The 16,521-nt window shown below is 43.3% G+C and overlaps 2 protein-coding genes across 2 annotated transcripts in view; one reads left to right on the top strand and one right to left on the bottom strand.

The window, feature by feature from the left end:
- Positions 1 to 1,105: 1,105 nt before the first annotated feature.
- On the bottom strand, positions 1,106 to 9,528 carry RWDD4 (RWD domain containing 4). The gene is made up of 8 exons (XM_044289747.1): positions 9,375 to 9,528; positions 8,259 to 8,339; positions 7,936 to 8,045; positions 7,712 to 7,862; positions 5,064 to 5,181; positions 3,330 to 3,379; positions 3,189 to 3,191; positions 1,106 to 1,302 (listed from the first exon to the last, which is right to left on the bottom strand). Exons 1-8 carry the CDS (start codon positions 9,396 to 9,398, stop codon positions 1,270 to 1,272), a joined length of 570 nt encoding a protein of 189 aa, XP_044145682.1. The 5' UTR covers positions 9,399 to 9,528; the 3' UTR covers positions 1,106 to 1,269.
- A 267-nt stretch (positions 9,529 to 9,795) lies between these two features.
- Positions 9,796 to 16,521, top strand: part of TRAPPC11 (trafficking protein particle complex subunit 11) — a 36,687-nt gene continuing 29,961 nt past the window's right edge. Inside the window, 4 exon segments of the mRNA XM_044297409.1 lie at positions 9,796 to 9,941; positions 13,852 to 14,076; positions 14,373 to 14,542; positions 15,352 to 15,422. Of these exon segments, the coding sequence (XP_044153344.1) occupies positions 13,873 to 14,076; positions 14,373 to 14,542; positions 15,352 to 15,422 (445 nt within the window). The 5' untranslated portion in view covers positions 9,796 to 9,941; positions 13,852 to 13,872.

Here is a 16,521-nt window from a genome sequence, read left to right on the forward strand (position 1 = left end):
TGTACTGTCAATGTCCGATTTTCCTTTTTTACATCCATCATGGCATAACCCCTTTAAAAGGTTAAGTGTATTTCAACCCCTTAGTGATATAACTAATTTTAGCATCAGATGGTTTATCCAAGGCTATAAAAATCTGCCCCATACACTAGGTCCCTAACAGTGAATATACTTACCTGGCTCTCCACGCCGCTCCTGGTCCCCGCACCGCCACTTCTCCCCGTGCCCGAATGAAAACATCTGGTGTCGGGGGAAAGCAGCCATTGGCAGGTGGTGACTGGGACGGGCTTCCCTAGCATCGCGGCTGACACTAGGGCGGCTCGTCCCCGTTTGCCATTGGCTGCTCCCCCTGACACTGGATGTTTTCATCCGCACACGGAGAAGTGGCGGTGCAGGAACAAGGAGCGGCGCAGGGAGCTGGGAGCCAGGTAAGTATATTCATTGTGAGGGGCCCGGAGCATGGGGCAGATTTTTTATAGGCTTGGATAAATCCTCTAATGCTAAAATTGGTTATATCACTAAGGGGTTAAAATACACTTCAGTTACCCGAGTTGTGTGCCAACTAGATTTACTTGAGACAAATTCAAAACAGACAATTAAAAAAGTGACATTTGGAAGGTTTTTCAATTTTAATGTGAATGGTGGTGTGACTGGTAATTAGGGTTTTAGGACAGATTTTTTATTTTATTTTTTGAAACAAGAGCACTAACTGTTCAAAATTTCATTAACCGCAAAACAAACAGACCTGTTTGAACCAAGGATTTTGTTTCATTTTTCATCCTAACATTTCAAAAGCAACAACTTATTTTTCCATCCATGTAGCTGTATGAGGGCTTGCTTTTTGCAGGATGAGTGAATTTAGAAATGTTACTGTTTTGCTGTGCAACCTTGCATGTCGGGTGGGTACAGGTCATGTGCCTGCACAATCACATTGCTGTACAGGTACTCGGAGATGCAGCAATTGACCACATTCACCAACATACATGTACGTAAAATTGCATAAAGGAGTTAATCTCTCTGATATATAGTCTGTGTCTTCAAAAACTCACAAAAAAAAAAAAAAAAAAAAGGCAAATTTACTTGTTTAAGAAAAATAATAAAATACCAGTTACAGAAACACAGCACATGTTTATTAAACAAGAAGCCTACAAAAGGGGCTTCTCTTATAAAATGTGGCTTTTTTAATAAATTACCAAAGTAAAATAAGAAAAAAAAATGTGTAGATGATGAACTGCAGTCATGGTTTGTTATTAAAAAGACTCTTCATGATTTCTAGTCATCCTCGGGGGAGCCAGTTTTAGACAGCTGCAACAGGAGATAAAATACTGGTTAGAAAAGCCGCTCCATACACTAAGATGCAAAAACCAGCAGAGAATAGCTGAACATGAAATATTCCCTGAACGTCTGTAAACTGTTTACTTCTGCAGACCAATACAAAATCATTATTTGCCGGCAGCAGATTGTGATTAGATGGCACGATCCGCCGGCAAGCAATGGTTTTTAAACCTGCCGAAAGACTGTCTGCTTGTTCATCGGGTAATTACACAGGCAGATCATCACTAACGAGTGTTCCTATTAGATAATCTGCTAGTGTAATATAAGCCTTAGGGCTCATGCACACAAAAGTGCAGTGTTTTGCGGTCCGCAAATTGCGGATCCACAAAACACGGATGTTGTCCGTGTGCCTGCTGCAATTTGCGGAACGGGCAGCCCATTATAGAAATGCCTATTGTTATCCGCAAAACGGACAAGAATAGGGCATGATCTATAATTTTTGCGGGGCCACGGAACAGAGTAATGGATACAGACAGCACACGGAGTGCTGTCCGCTATTTTTTTTGAAGTGAATGGGTCTGCATCCGGCTCGGATGCGGAACCAAACAATTTTAATGTGAATGAGCCCTTAATCTTCAAAGAAAGGAGCCATCACCCTGAACCCTTCCAAAAAGGGTGCCCTTGTTATGTAGATCTGCCTCTATCAGTAGCTTATAATAGTCAGAAACAGATTGCGGGAGATTCATCAGAAATTGTACAATGGTAGCTCCCATACCAAGCAATTAGGTCACCAATCTCTCCCCCTGGATCTGACTGACAACCTAATCACTGTGAGGGATGAGAATCCATTTTGTATAAACATGTCCTCCATCTTGTACATATGTGGAAAAAAAATGTATGAGCCAGCTGTGAAGACATGGCAGTCTATGTTCTAGCTACAAGGCCAAGGGAGGCAGCTCCCTCGCCCCCCTTATCAGAGGTTGACATACAAAAGAGTTATGTTGAATTTAGGGATGTGCAGCTGGAGAATGTCAACTTTGAGATAAGATGTTGCAGAAACTTTTTAATTATTGGAATTCTGTTAGTATAGTGCGGAAGTATTTCCTTTTATGAATAACCAATCAAATCATTAGTTTCGATTAGAGAGAGAATTTGATTCAGCAAGTGTGTCTATGTCAGCTCTAGAGAAGGGTTTTTTGCCCCAACATCACCTACCAATATTAATAGATCCTCAGTGAATGAAGCAAGGCTGCTATGAAAAATCATAGGTGGGGGATTCCAAGAGTCAGACCTCCACTGATCTAACATTGATGGCCTGAGGATGGGTCACCAATATTGGAAAGCTGGGTAACCCCTCCTTTAATATGTCCGCACTGATCTTGCTCTAGGGATTTACATTCTGGTAGGTGGCATCTTTACACCAGGCGCTGCACAGCAAGCTGATGACAAGACAGAATATAAAGTCCCTATGCATTGTAGGAGCTGAGGGAAGCTGGTGGGAATGTGTCTGAAGAGCTTATACATGGATTCCAACTAATAATGACCACGTGTATATGATGTAGAATGCATCAGAATCATTGCAAAATAAGGTATTCAGCTTTCTATACAGACTATGTGGATACATACACCGTACCATTGTGCTCAGTGGTGGATATCGCATTTTTAGTATATATGGATTAGTACAAACAAAATGTAGCCGTCAGACTAGACTGGGATCAGCAGCCTCTGGCACTCCAGCTGTTCTGAAACTACAACTCTCAGAATCCGCCTTTCACTTCTATAGGAGGTGCCGAGTAAGTGTGCATGCTGGAAGTTGTAGTTTCACAGCAGCTTTAATGCCTGAGGTTGCTGATCCCTGGCCTAGGCTAACACGTTTAAGGGCAGCAGTACTGTTTTTAAATGGACTTGATACTTACATGCTGGAATCAGGTGAAATAGACCAGGTCAACAACAGCCCAGATAATAAAAAAAAATAAAAAAATAAAAGAGAAAAACAATAAATTAAAATAAGAGCGCACTTTATAATTTCACATATAATACTGGTAGTTCAGGGTTACCTTAATGACATCAACCCAGTTCCATCCACGAGGTAGTTCTCCCTTGTGGTCTAAAAAAAAAAAATGTATAAGTCAATGATTATTTGTGGGTTGTATGAAGATACCCTAGTCTTATTAAAGGGAACCTGTCACCAGGATTTTGGGTATAGAGCTGAGAACATGGGTTTCTAGATGGCCGCTAGTACATCCGAAATACCCAGTCCCCATAGCTCTGTGTGCTTTTATTGTGTAAAAATAAAAAAATAAAAACTATTTGCTGCACATGCAAATTAACCTGAGATGTGTCCTGTCCCCGACTCCTCTCACGTACAGGACTCATCTCAGGTTAATTTGCAGGTCTCCATACAAATGAGTTTCCAGCACTACATTAAAAAATATATCCTTTATTGAAAACACATCAAACGTATCTTGCAAAAAAAAAAAAAAAACACCAACGTGTTTCGGACTAATGGCTAAAGACAAGTCACACTGTCTGAAAAACACGTAAGCAGGTTAATGTTTTTTGGAAGATTTTTATTTTTTTAAATCAAGTAATTTTTATTAAAGGGAACCTGTCACCTGGATTTTGGGTATAGAGCTGAGGACATGGGTTGCTAGATGGCCGCTAGCACATCCGCAATATCCAGTCCCCATAGCTCTGTGTGCCTTTATTGTGTAAAAAACTGATTTGATACATATGCAAATTACCCTGAGATGAGTCCTGTACGTGAGATGAGTCAGGGACAGGACTCATCTCAGGGTAATTTGCATATGTATCAAATCGGTTTTTTTTACACAATAAAAGCACACAGAGCTATGGGGACTGGGTATTGCGGATGTGCTAGCGGCCATCTAGCAGTCCATGTCCTCAGCTCTATACCCAAAATCCCGGTGACAGGTTCCCTTTAAAGGTTTTCAATTTGATCAGATAGACATACAGTACATCAAATGTACATTGACAAAAACAAGTAAAGACCCAACTGGGGCACATTTATACACAAAGTACAAACTTAGAAGAGTGTAACCCCCCCCCCCCAACCTGCACCGCAATGTCAGCTCGTTTTTCTCCTCCACACAGCTTGAGAAACAACTACCCCTGTTTCCACCATAATCCGTTCATCAGTAACATCCCATTATCATGTTACACTTCACCATAATCTAGGCGTCCGCCCCAGTTGCAAGGACAGAAGACGTCGACGTCCAGTGGGTAGTCCTGGCGTTCTCAACCATGGTCCCCATATAGACTGAAACTTCTTACTCATACCTCTTTTAAAGTGTACCCCCCTTTAATGTCCAATTATCACATTCATACGTGCAATAAATTCCTCCTTAGCCGGTACTGCAGTGCTAATCCAGTATTTGGCTATTAATTTCCTAGCTTGGTACGGTGTTCTACTAATGCCAATATTGAGATCGGTTATGAATTAGTCTTGTAACAAGCCCAATTTAGAAGATGGTTTTAATGTGTTTTCAATTAAGGATATCTTTATCGAGAAATTCCTCATTGGAATATCACTCTGATGCTTCCGAGTCCGATACAAGATCTTCTTGTACTGTGGCGGCAGCAGGGAGCGCACGGCGTCATAGCAACCCATGACGCCGTGCGCTCCTGCACTCAGCAGGAATCCAGGCCGCGGTTCCACGGACCGCTCACGCCCGTGAACAACAGCCGTGTGCATTCGGCCTTAAGCTTTCAAAATCCCAGGATAAGCAGTGAGCGTACCATTGTGTATGTCTTTACTCCATATAACTTACCTATTTTATCTGCCAGTTTTCTCTTCTGTGATTTTGTTAACTGCTCCTTTTTCTCTTTTTTCTTACTTGATTGAGTTATATTTGTTGATTCTACTGTGCCATCATTTCCTATTAATGTCTAGACCAAAAAAAAATAAAAATACAGAAACATTTTAGGCTGGGTTCACATCACATTTTTTGTCTTACGTTTAACTTGTATAAAAAAAATGTATACGTTAAATGGATGGCTCAGATGGATGCCATACAGTAGCATCTGTCACCATAGAGTTCCGATGTAAGTGTACAGAGGGGTGGTTACAAGTTGGGGATGTGCACCTGCACTGTCTGACAATGGCAGCACTGATTGGATAGAGTGAGGGCAAAAACATGATTTATACCCAGTCTTAACTCTTTAAAAATCCAGCCTTTTAAACCCTTTGGATACCAGAGGTTTTTTTTTTTTTTTTTTCTTCCCTATTTTCCATGAGCCATAACTTTTATTTTTCCTGTCACACAGCTGTATTTTTTGTGGGATAATTTGTACTTTATAATGCCACCATTAATTATGGCATAAAATGTTGTGGGAAGTGGTAAATTTTTTTCCAAATGGGGTGGAATTTGAATATAAACGCAATCCCGCCACCGTTTTACAGATTTTGTTCCCACTGCGTTTTGTTTACGGCAAAACTGACCTGTGCCCTTCATTCTCTGGGTCAGTACGATTACAACAATACCCCATATGTATAGGTTTTTTATGTGTAAATAGTGTATAAATTGAAACTTTTTCTTATTTTTTTAGATCACCATATTCTGACCCCCATAACTTTTTTATACTGAGCTGTTTAGGGGCTCAATTTTTGCGGAACAATCTGTACTTTTCATTGATGCCATTTTGGAGTATGCGTGACTTTTTTGATCACATTTTATTTTAAAAAAAATTGTGTAAGAGAAGCAATGAAAAATATGGCAAATCAGCCATTTTGACCCTTTTTCCATTACGTCATTCGCCGTATTGGAATTTTTTCCCCCCAATTTAATAGAATATGTATTTTTGGTCACAGTGATACCCATGTTGTTTATATTTATTGTTATTTAGGTATTTATTTTTTAATTATACGGAAATGGAGGGCGATTTAAACTTTTATATATATTTTTTTTAACATTTGTTTGTTAATTTTTTGTGATCATTATGTGCCTCATATATGAGCTTATTACATTTTTTTTGTTTGTTTATATCAGGAATTTATTATTAGCTTATTTTGCTCACTTTTGCTCATTTCTTATCCTGGCCTGCCATCTGGTGGCCAAACTAAGAATTGCAGTTTGAATACTGTTAGCTTACTCAGTAAAGCAACTACCTACCAGCGCAACTACCTATGCCCGCATTAGACACACGGGGCATATGTAGGAAGCTCGAGCTTCCGGGTTTTTGCGCATTTAGGTGCTGTGATCTCACTTGATCACGGCATCTAAAAGCATTTAATTACCGCTATCGGCATTATTAGCCGCAGGTCTCTGCTGTATGAAACAGCAGAGATCTGCCAGCTATGACGCCCGCTGCACGTCTGAGCGTGCGTCATGTTTACACATAGGGTTAAGCCTTAAGGACCACGTTTTTTTTTTTTCTTAGTTGCATTCCAAGAGGTCTATGGTTTTCATTTTTCCCATCGATGTACTGTATGAGGGCTTGTATTTTGCAAAATAAAGTTTTTAATAGTGCCATTTTGGTGTACAAATAAACTTATTAACTCTTCTAACTTTTATTAACTCTCTGGAGTAAATGAAAAAAAAAAATATATATATATATATATATATATATATATATATATATATATATATATATATATAAATAAAAAAAAATACTGCCACAGCATTTTTACGTTTTAAGAAATTCATTTGGTGACATAAATAACAGGATAACTTCATTCACACGGATGTTGCAGTGTGCGGTCCTCAATGCACGGGCAACAGCTGCGTGGCTGCCGCAGACGGATCCAAAAAAATGGAAGCACTACTTGCCTCCGTTACTACTTTTGCAATGACCCCCAGAATGCCCGGGCCCCTCCTCTAGAGCATATTTACCTGCAATACTACCTGTCACCCATGAAGCTAGGGAGGCTGGTCACCATCACGACCTGTTATTGGCTGCTCCGGAGGGACGTGGGTGCTGGGGAGCAGGTAAGTCATGCTCTAGAGGAGGTGCCCGGGAATTCTGGGGGTCGTTATAGGGATTGAATAACCCCTTTAACAGACGTTTTTTTTGACTGATGCCTTTCTGAGAAATGGCCATTAAAACCGCTCTCCTTCAATTGAATGGGGTGTCGGTCAGTGAAGACGGACAGGATAGAACATGTCCTATTTTTTGACATCTGTTATTCGCTGGCCATCATTAAAAAAAAAAACCTGTCATGTGAATAATCCCATAGATTACCATTGTTCTTAAAAAGGAAGTGTTACAGCCGTTGAAAAAACTGCCGTCTCATGTCCGTTTTTCACTGTTGTGTGAATGTAGTCTTAGTAACTGCCATAAAAAGGCGTATTGGTGTGTTCTAAAGGTTAATATACTGAGTGATACGTGGATAATGTCTGCCCATCCAATAGAATACTTTCAGAAAAAAGTGCCTCATCCCCACATGGGAATACAAAAGGAGCTGGGGTGTAACACTTACTGTACTGTTGCTGAACGGTTGATGGCTCTCCATTAATTCTTCCTTATTGTCTTTGGCATATTCAAATAACGTGTACATCATGGAAGTGCCAAGGTTTGCCTCCACCTGCTCTTGTAACTTATTTATGATGTTCTGTTTCACAGCGTGAGAACTAAATAAGACACAGAAATGCATAAAGAGAGCAATAATCGCACAATAACACTACTGTACAGCAAAACACTTACATCTGATTATTAAAAAACGCATTCATAGATATGGTAGGGGCGGTTTCCGGATAGGTTTCTGGCCATGAGATTTCAACAAGAAAGGCTTTGATGTCCCCAATGTCACCAACCTATAAGATTAAAGCGGGGGGGGGGGGGGGGGGGGGAATAAAAAAAATCAATATCTTTGTTTGTTTTTTTTTAAATATGAAATACTCTGCAATTCAGATTTTGGTTACATATTTTCTCAACTATCGCTTATAAAAAAGTTTTGGTTTCCTGGACAATGAACTGAATATTAGGATACAACTAATAGTAAGTATGCAACTGGAGAATTATATTACCCGATACTGGAAAACAGTAGGCCCGAGCTCCTTAAAGCAATCATCGCCCTCGTAGATAGATCGAAGCGCTTCTAGCTCCATCTGAAAAATAACAGAAACATGATGGCGACCACAAAATACGCTCAGTAAGATTATCTAGTGTTCCTTTATTAGGCCTTTATGTATAGAATAAAAAAGCGCCGTAATCCCAGCATCGTTCCCGTACTCATACTCTATACAAGAAATACATTAAAGGGGTTTTCTGATATTATTATACTGATGACCTATCCACTGCCCCACAGAGGCCCTCCTGGTGTCATCCGTACAACACATGAGCCTTTACAGCGCCTGTATTTGTAAATGGAGGAACAGCAGGAAAATCACTTCCGTGATTTATTTTTATGCGGTAACACGTACGAGTCTGCACGTTCCAGGCGCCGGTCCTTACTGCTACTGGTCTTCCAAGCGGCAATTGTTTGATGAAGGTCCCTCTGGACCGAAGCGTCTCTTGTGTGGTCGCATGAAAGTAAATCACAATTCCTTGCAGTGCTGGCGCATTCTACAGGGTGGGAAGCCTGGTCCTAGCACCGGGGATTACACAGCGCCAAAGACATAGTCTGTAACTGGAAGTCAGGGTCTTTTCTGACACCCGTCAGCAAACTGGGGCACTACAAATAAAGCATGCACTGACTGGCACATTCTATTCGTAGTAGCTGCCCTATTACTTAAAGGGGTTGTCTCCTCTCAGACAATGGGGGCATATCGCTAGGAATAGGATACGTCCCCATTGTCTAATAGGTGCGGGTCTCACCCTGCAAAGTGGTGGCTGGAGGACTCCAGCGTTGGGACCCACACCCATCAGACAATGGGGGCATATCCTAGCGATATGCCCCCATTATCTGAGATGAGACAACCCCTTTAAGCCACAGGTGCAGAGGGAGCTCCTTATAGTACACTCCAGCACTCGTGAAACTACAAATCCCAGCATGCTCCATGTACTTCTATAGGAGTTCCGAGAACAGCCAGGCTAGTGTGCATGCTGGGAGTCGTAGTTTCACCACCTGGAGTGCCGGAGGTTGCTGATCCCAGCCCTAATACAACATGGCTGAAGGGAAGAAGCAGGCCACGTCCGCTCACCTCCTGGTCCTCGTTGGCGGCCATGCTGTCACTCCGTGTACAGGCCGCGGCTCCGAGCACACAGCTGTCACATGAGCCCGCACTCCACCAGCTCAGCTCCTCCAACACTTGTAGCCACTGCTCCCAGAACTCACCGAACCCGCACTGCGCACGCGCCAACCCTTCCACCTCATCACTTCACGACACATTGGGATAGGTTAAAAAAAAATAAGCGGCCATTTTGGTTGATGGAAGCGTCTATAAGGGACGGGTCGTCTCTAACAGAAGTCTTAGTTTTATGGAACGGGGAACCACGTCTAGGGAAAGAAATGTGTTTCTGCTTTAAAAACAATAAGTGAGAGGAAAAAGACTTGATTAATAAATGTAATAGTTTGCCCATAGTAAACATGGCGGAGCGCTCCCAGCAGGCTGTGCGGCTGGATCAGCTGACAGAGCAGGGATAGGGCTGTGTTCCGGGGGTGACAAGTGGCTGCTCGGTGTTGTGTATCCGGGGTGGTCGTAACGTGAGGATCTGCAGCCCGGGGACGTGACCGGCATGTACTGAGGGCCCTGCCCCCATCTCCTCTGGTAACTGGCACGACTCCTGCCTATCTTGTGTCCTCTGCACCATTCATCCTCTGCCTCCTGTGTACGAGGATTGATCCTCCTATTTGCTTTATTAATGGAAATCACTATTAAACTGATTACAGATGGCGACTTATAGGGGGCAATGCAGAATCTGTAACAGGGCCCCTGCTGCCTGCCATATACTGGTGTCTGTTTATGTGACAGAGGGGCCCCTTCAGGTACCAGGGCCCTGGTGTTGCTCCTGACGGTGTCGTGCACCCTGCAGCTACACCCCTGGTTGTGATTAGGGATGAGAATTCCGTAGCCACAGAATATAAGTTATGGTCCGTGGTAGCGGAATTCTTAGATACTGATTGCCTATCCTCACGATAGTTCATCAATATCAGATTGGCGGGGGTCCGGCACCCGCTGGTTGAAGAGAAGGTGTGCTCGGTAAACAGGTCTACGCCGAACTTGAAAACACAAGTTCGCTCATCACTAGTTGTGATATCTTTCTCCATGGGCGGACTGGGAACTAAAAGTGGACCCATGTCGCAGGCAGGTCCATACTGAAAGAGGGCAATATAAGCAGGAGGGCCGGAAATACCACAAGGCAGAGCAATATACCGCCCCGGCATAAGCAAATACCACAGGGCAGAGCAATGTACCTCCCCGGCATAACCAAATACCACAGGGCAGAGCAATGTACCTCCCCGGCATAACCAAATACCACAGGGCAGAGCAATGTACCTCCCCGGCATAATCAAATACCACAGGGCAGAGCAATGTACCTCCCCGGCATAACCAAATACCACAGGGCAGAGCAATGTACCTCCCCGGCATAACCAAATACCACAGGGCAGAGCAATGTACCTCCCCGGCATAACCAAATGCCACAGGGCAGAGCAATGTACCTCCCCGGCATAACCAAATGCCACAGGGCAGAGCAATGTACCTCCCCGGCATAACCAAATACCACAGGGCAGAGCAATATACCGCCCCGGCATAAGCAAATACCACAGGGCAGAGCACCGTACCTCCCCGGCATAACCAAATACCACAGGGCAGAGCAATGTACCTCCCCGGCATAACCAAATACCACAGGGCAGCACAAAAAACTGCCACCTGTGCCACAGTATTCAACTGTATAGCTGTCCTAAGGACGTCAATACAGTTGAATTCAGGAGGGCTGCTGGCCAGGTAGGTAGGAGAGAATTGGATAATTATGTACCCAGCTTGTGGCCGTGATGAGGGCTTGAGTGGCCCTCCTAGGCATCGACCCACCGCAAAATTTCCCTGTAGGGTCTATGGCCAATCCGCCCCCGTCTTTCTCTTTAACGGTAACCTGTCGGAAGCATTTCCCCTCCAGGACCCAACTCTTCTTTTCCTCTAGTTTCTGGAGGGATCCTTTGTATCCCAAGCAGGTGCCTCATTTTGGCAAAAAGGAAGTTTAAAGGTACATTTGCCATTGTGGATTTTCATGAGGCAGATCTGCGGCGTTGTACAGTGCCAGCAGAGTGGATGAGTTTTTAGCAATTCTCATTCACACACTGCAGAAAAAAATCTGCGTCGGAAGTTGACCTGTGGTGCGGGTAAGAAATTAGCAGCGTGTCAATTGATGCGGTGGATTTGCATTGCGGATTTCACCGTTTCCAATGCATATAGTGAACTCTGCGTCACATCTGCAGCACTCTGCAACAAAATCTGCATCATTTGGTGTAATTTCTCTGCTGTTTTCCAGCAGAAATGCTGTATTTTTTTCTCCTGCAGAAAATCTGCACCGTTTCAGTCGTGTGTGTAACATAAAGCTTTACTTCACAGCATTCATTCTAATTTTTTTTATCGAGGGGCACGGTTGAAACACTTCATCCTAATATCATTTGTTTTTACTGCTTTTCAGTTGGATCAGCAGTTACTAGTAAGTTAGTTACTAGTTAGTACTTTGCAGGAAAACTGTAGGAAAATTAGCCACGCACAGTCCATCTTGAACGCTAAGCCTGTCCATTCGTTGTGTCAGAGGACTTGATGAATCCAGTGTCAGGGCCATTCTTTTTCATTGCTGTTATGTTGCATCGATAAATATACCCCAGTGCATTTACCTGTGCTGCACATACTGGTTGAATATTTTATATATATTTTTTTTGTTGTTAAATTAGGTACCTTTTCAAGCTGGGTCCACTCCGCCGATGCTGCTATAACATTTCTTATATTCAAACGCCCCTCAGCTGCCCCGCTGTGCCCCTGTTCTGTTTTTGCACCCTGTATGCTAATAGATGGCATCGGCTCAATCGCAGCGGGAGATGAGCTGTTTTTTCACCCTGGTCCGCTGCGATTGGACCGCTCCACATCCAGGGAGAAGGAGACGCCCCCTAAGGGCTGGCGTCTGCTCCTCCCTGTACCGATGCTATCTATTAGCATACAGGGTGCAAAAGCAGAACAGGGGCAGCCAAGGGGGCATTTAAAAAAAAAAAATGAAAAGTTAACAGCATCAGCGGAGCGTACCCTGCTTGCAAAGGTACTTAGTTCAACAGAAAAAAAAAAGCGGTGAAAGATCCTCCTTAAAAGGGTTTTCTGGGGTATTAATATTGATGACGTATCCTCAGGATAGGTCATTAATATCAGATCAGCGGAGGTCCGACACCCGGCACCCCCGACAATCAGCTGGTTGAAGAGAAGGTGTGCTCTGTGTGAATGCAGCCTTCCCTTCGTTGTTTAGCTGCTCGCCATTGACATCTCAGCAGTGAACAGATGTAATTACAAGTCATCACATTCACTTCTATGGGACGGCTCGTTCCTATTAAAGTGTATACTACAGAGCTTGTGATTACACCTGTTCACCGCTGTGATGTCGATGGCGAGCAGGTAAACAAAAAAGGGAAGGCTGCGCTCATACAGAGCACACCTCCTCTTCAACCAGCTGATCGGTGCGGATGACCCATCCTGAGGATAGTAACAAGAGTTGTAGAGCAGCACCCACGGACCTCACCTCCTGAGGATAGTTCATCAGTATTAAAATCCCGGAAAACCCTTTTAAAGGGGTTTTCCACTGATGGCCTGTTCTTAGGATGCTAAATTATTGTCTGGTCGGTGTGGGTGTGACCTTTGGGACTTATAAGGAGAATAAAGATGTCACTTCTCTCGCTGGAGCTCCGCCATCTGCTTCTGTATTGTTAAAGCTACAAATCTATATTTTGAAAGCAAATCTAAAAGTGCAAAACTAGATTTCTGCATAATTACGGTTTCTTTGTATTCTTCCTCAGTGTCTGTGCACTTATGAGAGTGCTAAGGCTCCAAGGGTTAGATAGGGTTATGGTCTCCGAAGGCTTTGCCTTCCATCAGTGGGATGGGCTCCGTCCAGCCATACATTTCCCCTGCGGCAGGGAGATTGGCGTATTACATAGCAGCCATTCAGTTATATTGGTTGGGTACGCCAGAGCAAAGTATCTGTCTGCAGCCCCCCTCCGCTGTGGCTCAGCAGGGATTCCCTTCTCTATGATGTCCATATGTCCTAAGAAGACAACTTCTCCTTAGAAACAAACTCTAGGTTCAGCCTAGCATGCATATTTACTACCATAGGGAGAGGGGGTAGGCTGCTCTGCTGCCTGCCTACATTTTATTATGTCCAATGGCAGACGTCGCGGACATTCAGGCTGCACCCATGTACGCTATCTAATGTATATGTCCAGGCATTGATCAAGATCCATCTGTGGTAGCCATTGTTACATGAAAGGGTCTGATATCGATGGACAGAAAAGCTATATATAATATGGCAAGGGGCTAAAACATACCTGTGTGTGATGTAGATATTTTGGGAGCAGCTCGTCTAAGGCACCTACCATTCGGAATGTGTAGACCCTATCATCTAATACCCCGATACATGTAACATCTGCATTGCCTGCTACTAGTATGATCTCCTTTCTTTATTTCTCAGATATTCTCACTAAGATCAAAAATGAGCCCCACCCAGTGGGATTTTCCTGTGGAATTATGCTGTCGCCCCATGGCCTTTGTGACCCTCACTGGATTAGATGTGACATACAACGCGGTTCATCGCGCCATTTGGGATGCCTTTTGTGCAAATAGACGTGCAGACCGCGTCCCCATCTCGTTTAAAGTGCTTCCAGGAGACCACGAATTTCCAAAATGTAGAACAAAGGTACAATCTTGACTTTTCTGCCATTGAGTGACCTATATAACATTTACTGAGAAACTCCCTTATAGAAGCTCAGTGTATGTTCGTTATCATCGGGTGCTCTAGTTGTGCACACAAGTAGACATGCACTGTAAAGCATGGTGTAGGGAGGGAGCAGCATTTGAGTCATTTATTAACACAAAACCGTCAGTAGCACGTAAGTATTAGTCAAAGGTAGTGAATTATATGGATTCGGAGAGGCCACATATGTTCATAGTCTTCTCACCTGTCTTCTCCCAATGCTACTCTGCTTTCCTCAGAGAACATCATATGAATGGTACATCCCCAAAGGAATCCTAAAGACTGGTTGGATGAATAAACACCTGAACTTGGTGCCCGCGTTGGTCGTTGTGTTTTACGAACTTGACTGGGATGAGGGCCAGTGGAAGGAGAAACAGTCAGAATGTGCGACCAGAGTGGAAATTGTCAGGTAAAGATGATGTAAAACTAAAGCTGTCAGACTTTGAAGGCTTTGATCGGTGGGTCTGAGTGCTGAGGTCTCCACTGATCGGGTCAACAAGCAGAGAGAAGCCATCGCATATGAATGGCTGTCCATGTAATCCATGGATTTGCAGGGTCCCCCAGTTTTGACGCATACAGTGGCACTGTACGCATATCATGCTCCCTCTCCTCGCTGCACGAGACGGGAGCTACACGGCCCTCGTACTTTCTATTGAGTCTGTCTCGCTTGCGAGGAGGGAGCGCACAATATGCGTGGTCTTCTCTCCCTGCATTCTAAAGATCAGTTAGGGGTCTCGGTGCTCGGACCTCCATCGATGTAAACTTTTGATATCTCCCTATAACATATTTAAAGTACAGTGCCACCGTAATGCTTTGATGGGTCACTTTGCCAGGGACAGACAAGCCCTTTACCAAGCCGTGCAGCTGTCTAGACGAGGACCAGAGCAGGACAGATTTTCTGTCTAGACGAGGACCAGAGCAGGACCAGAGTAAGACTTCTACAGTCTAATAGACCTACTTCTGCCATTTTGGTGGAGGGACTGATGAGGGTCTAATCGCCCAGATTCCACCAACCACAATTCCTTAAATAGTGACCATATGGAGAGTTCATGTAGGAGTTAAGCATCTAATATACGTCCTGTACATAGCCGTGTGATGTGTGAGCGGCTAAGAGAGAAGCGTAGTGTAAGCCGATTCACGTATGTATACGGTATATATGGCTACATTTGTATACACGGCAGTCACATTGTACAGTGACTGTCTATCTTTGTGCCACAGGCAGAGCTTGCAGGGAAGAAACACCAAGGTGGCAGTTGTTCTTATTCAGAAGAAAACACCTTTACCGCCAGGTATGGTAACCGATGGTTTAATGTGTGCTTTGTGTATAAAGAACATTGAGGGTACAACACAGTGAGGGAAATTTTTATGAATCAATATGGAGTCAGTAATGTTACATCACTTACACCTTAGCCGTCCAGTTATTTTAACCATTTTATTTCTTAGCCATTAAAGAGCGGGGTTACGACTCTTATGAGCGGGCCTGGGCTGCAATACCAAGCACTGCCAATATGCAATATACAGTGCTGTGCTTGGTATGCTGTGAGGAGGCAACAGTGCTCACTGGAGGGGGTCAGACCCCAACAATCAGGTATTGATAACCTATCCTGAGGATAGGTCGTCAATATTAAACGCCTTGAAAACCACTTTAAAGTGTGATTGCCATTCTATTTTTATTTGTGTAATGTATAGGGGCAGTGATACTGACCATTTTTGTAATATACTTTCATTACTGAAATCATACATTTTTTTATTAGAAAAATAGCTCTAAAGTGGCCCATTTTGAGCCTTAGCAACGCTCCTCTGTCTTCTGTTACATAACATTGGAGAATTGCCAACACTAACTGTTATGTAACAGAAGACAGAGGAGCGTTGTAAGGGCTCAAAATGGGCCACTTTAGAGCAATTTTTTTTATTTCAGTAATGAAAGTATATTACAAAAATGGTCAGTATCACTGCCCCTATACAGGTAAAACTCAAAAAATTAGAATATTGTGCAAAAGTTCATTTATTTCAGTAATGCAAATTAAAAGATGAAACAAACATATGCGATAGACTCATTACATGGAAAGCGAGATATTTCAAGCCTTTAGTTGTTATAATTTGGATGATTATGGCTTACAGCTTATGAGAACCCCAAAGTCACAATTTCTGAAAATTTGAATATTGTGAAAAGGTTCAGTATTCTAGGCTCAAAGTGTCAGACTCTCAGCTAATTAATCCATACCCCCTGAGCAAAGGGTTCCTGCGCCTATACATTGTCTCTCAGTCTGGTTCAGTAGGAATCTCAATCATGGGAAAGACTGCTGACCTGACAGTTGTGCCGAAAACCATCATTGACACCTCTATAAGGAGGGAAAGCCTCAAAAGGTAATTGCAAAAGAAGTTGGA

Source organism: Bufo gargarizans, chromosome 1 (genome assembly GCF_014858855.1).
Source record: "Bufo gargarizans isolate SCDJY-AF-19 chromosome 1, ASM1485885v1, whole genome shotgun sequence".
NCBI lineage: Eukaryota > Metazoa > Chordata > Amphibia > Anura > Bufonidae > Bufo > Bufo gargarizans.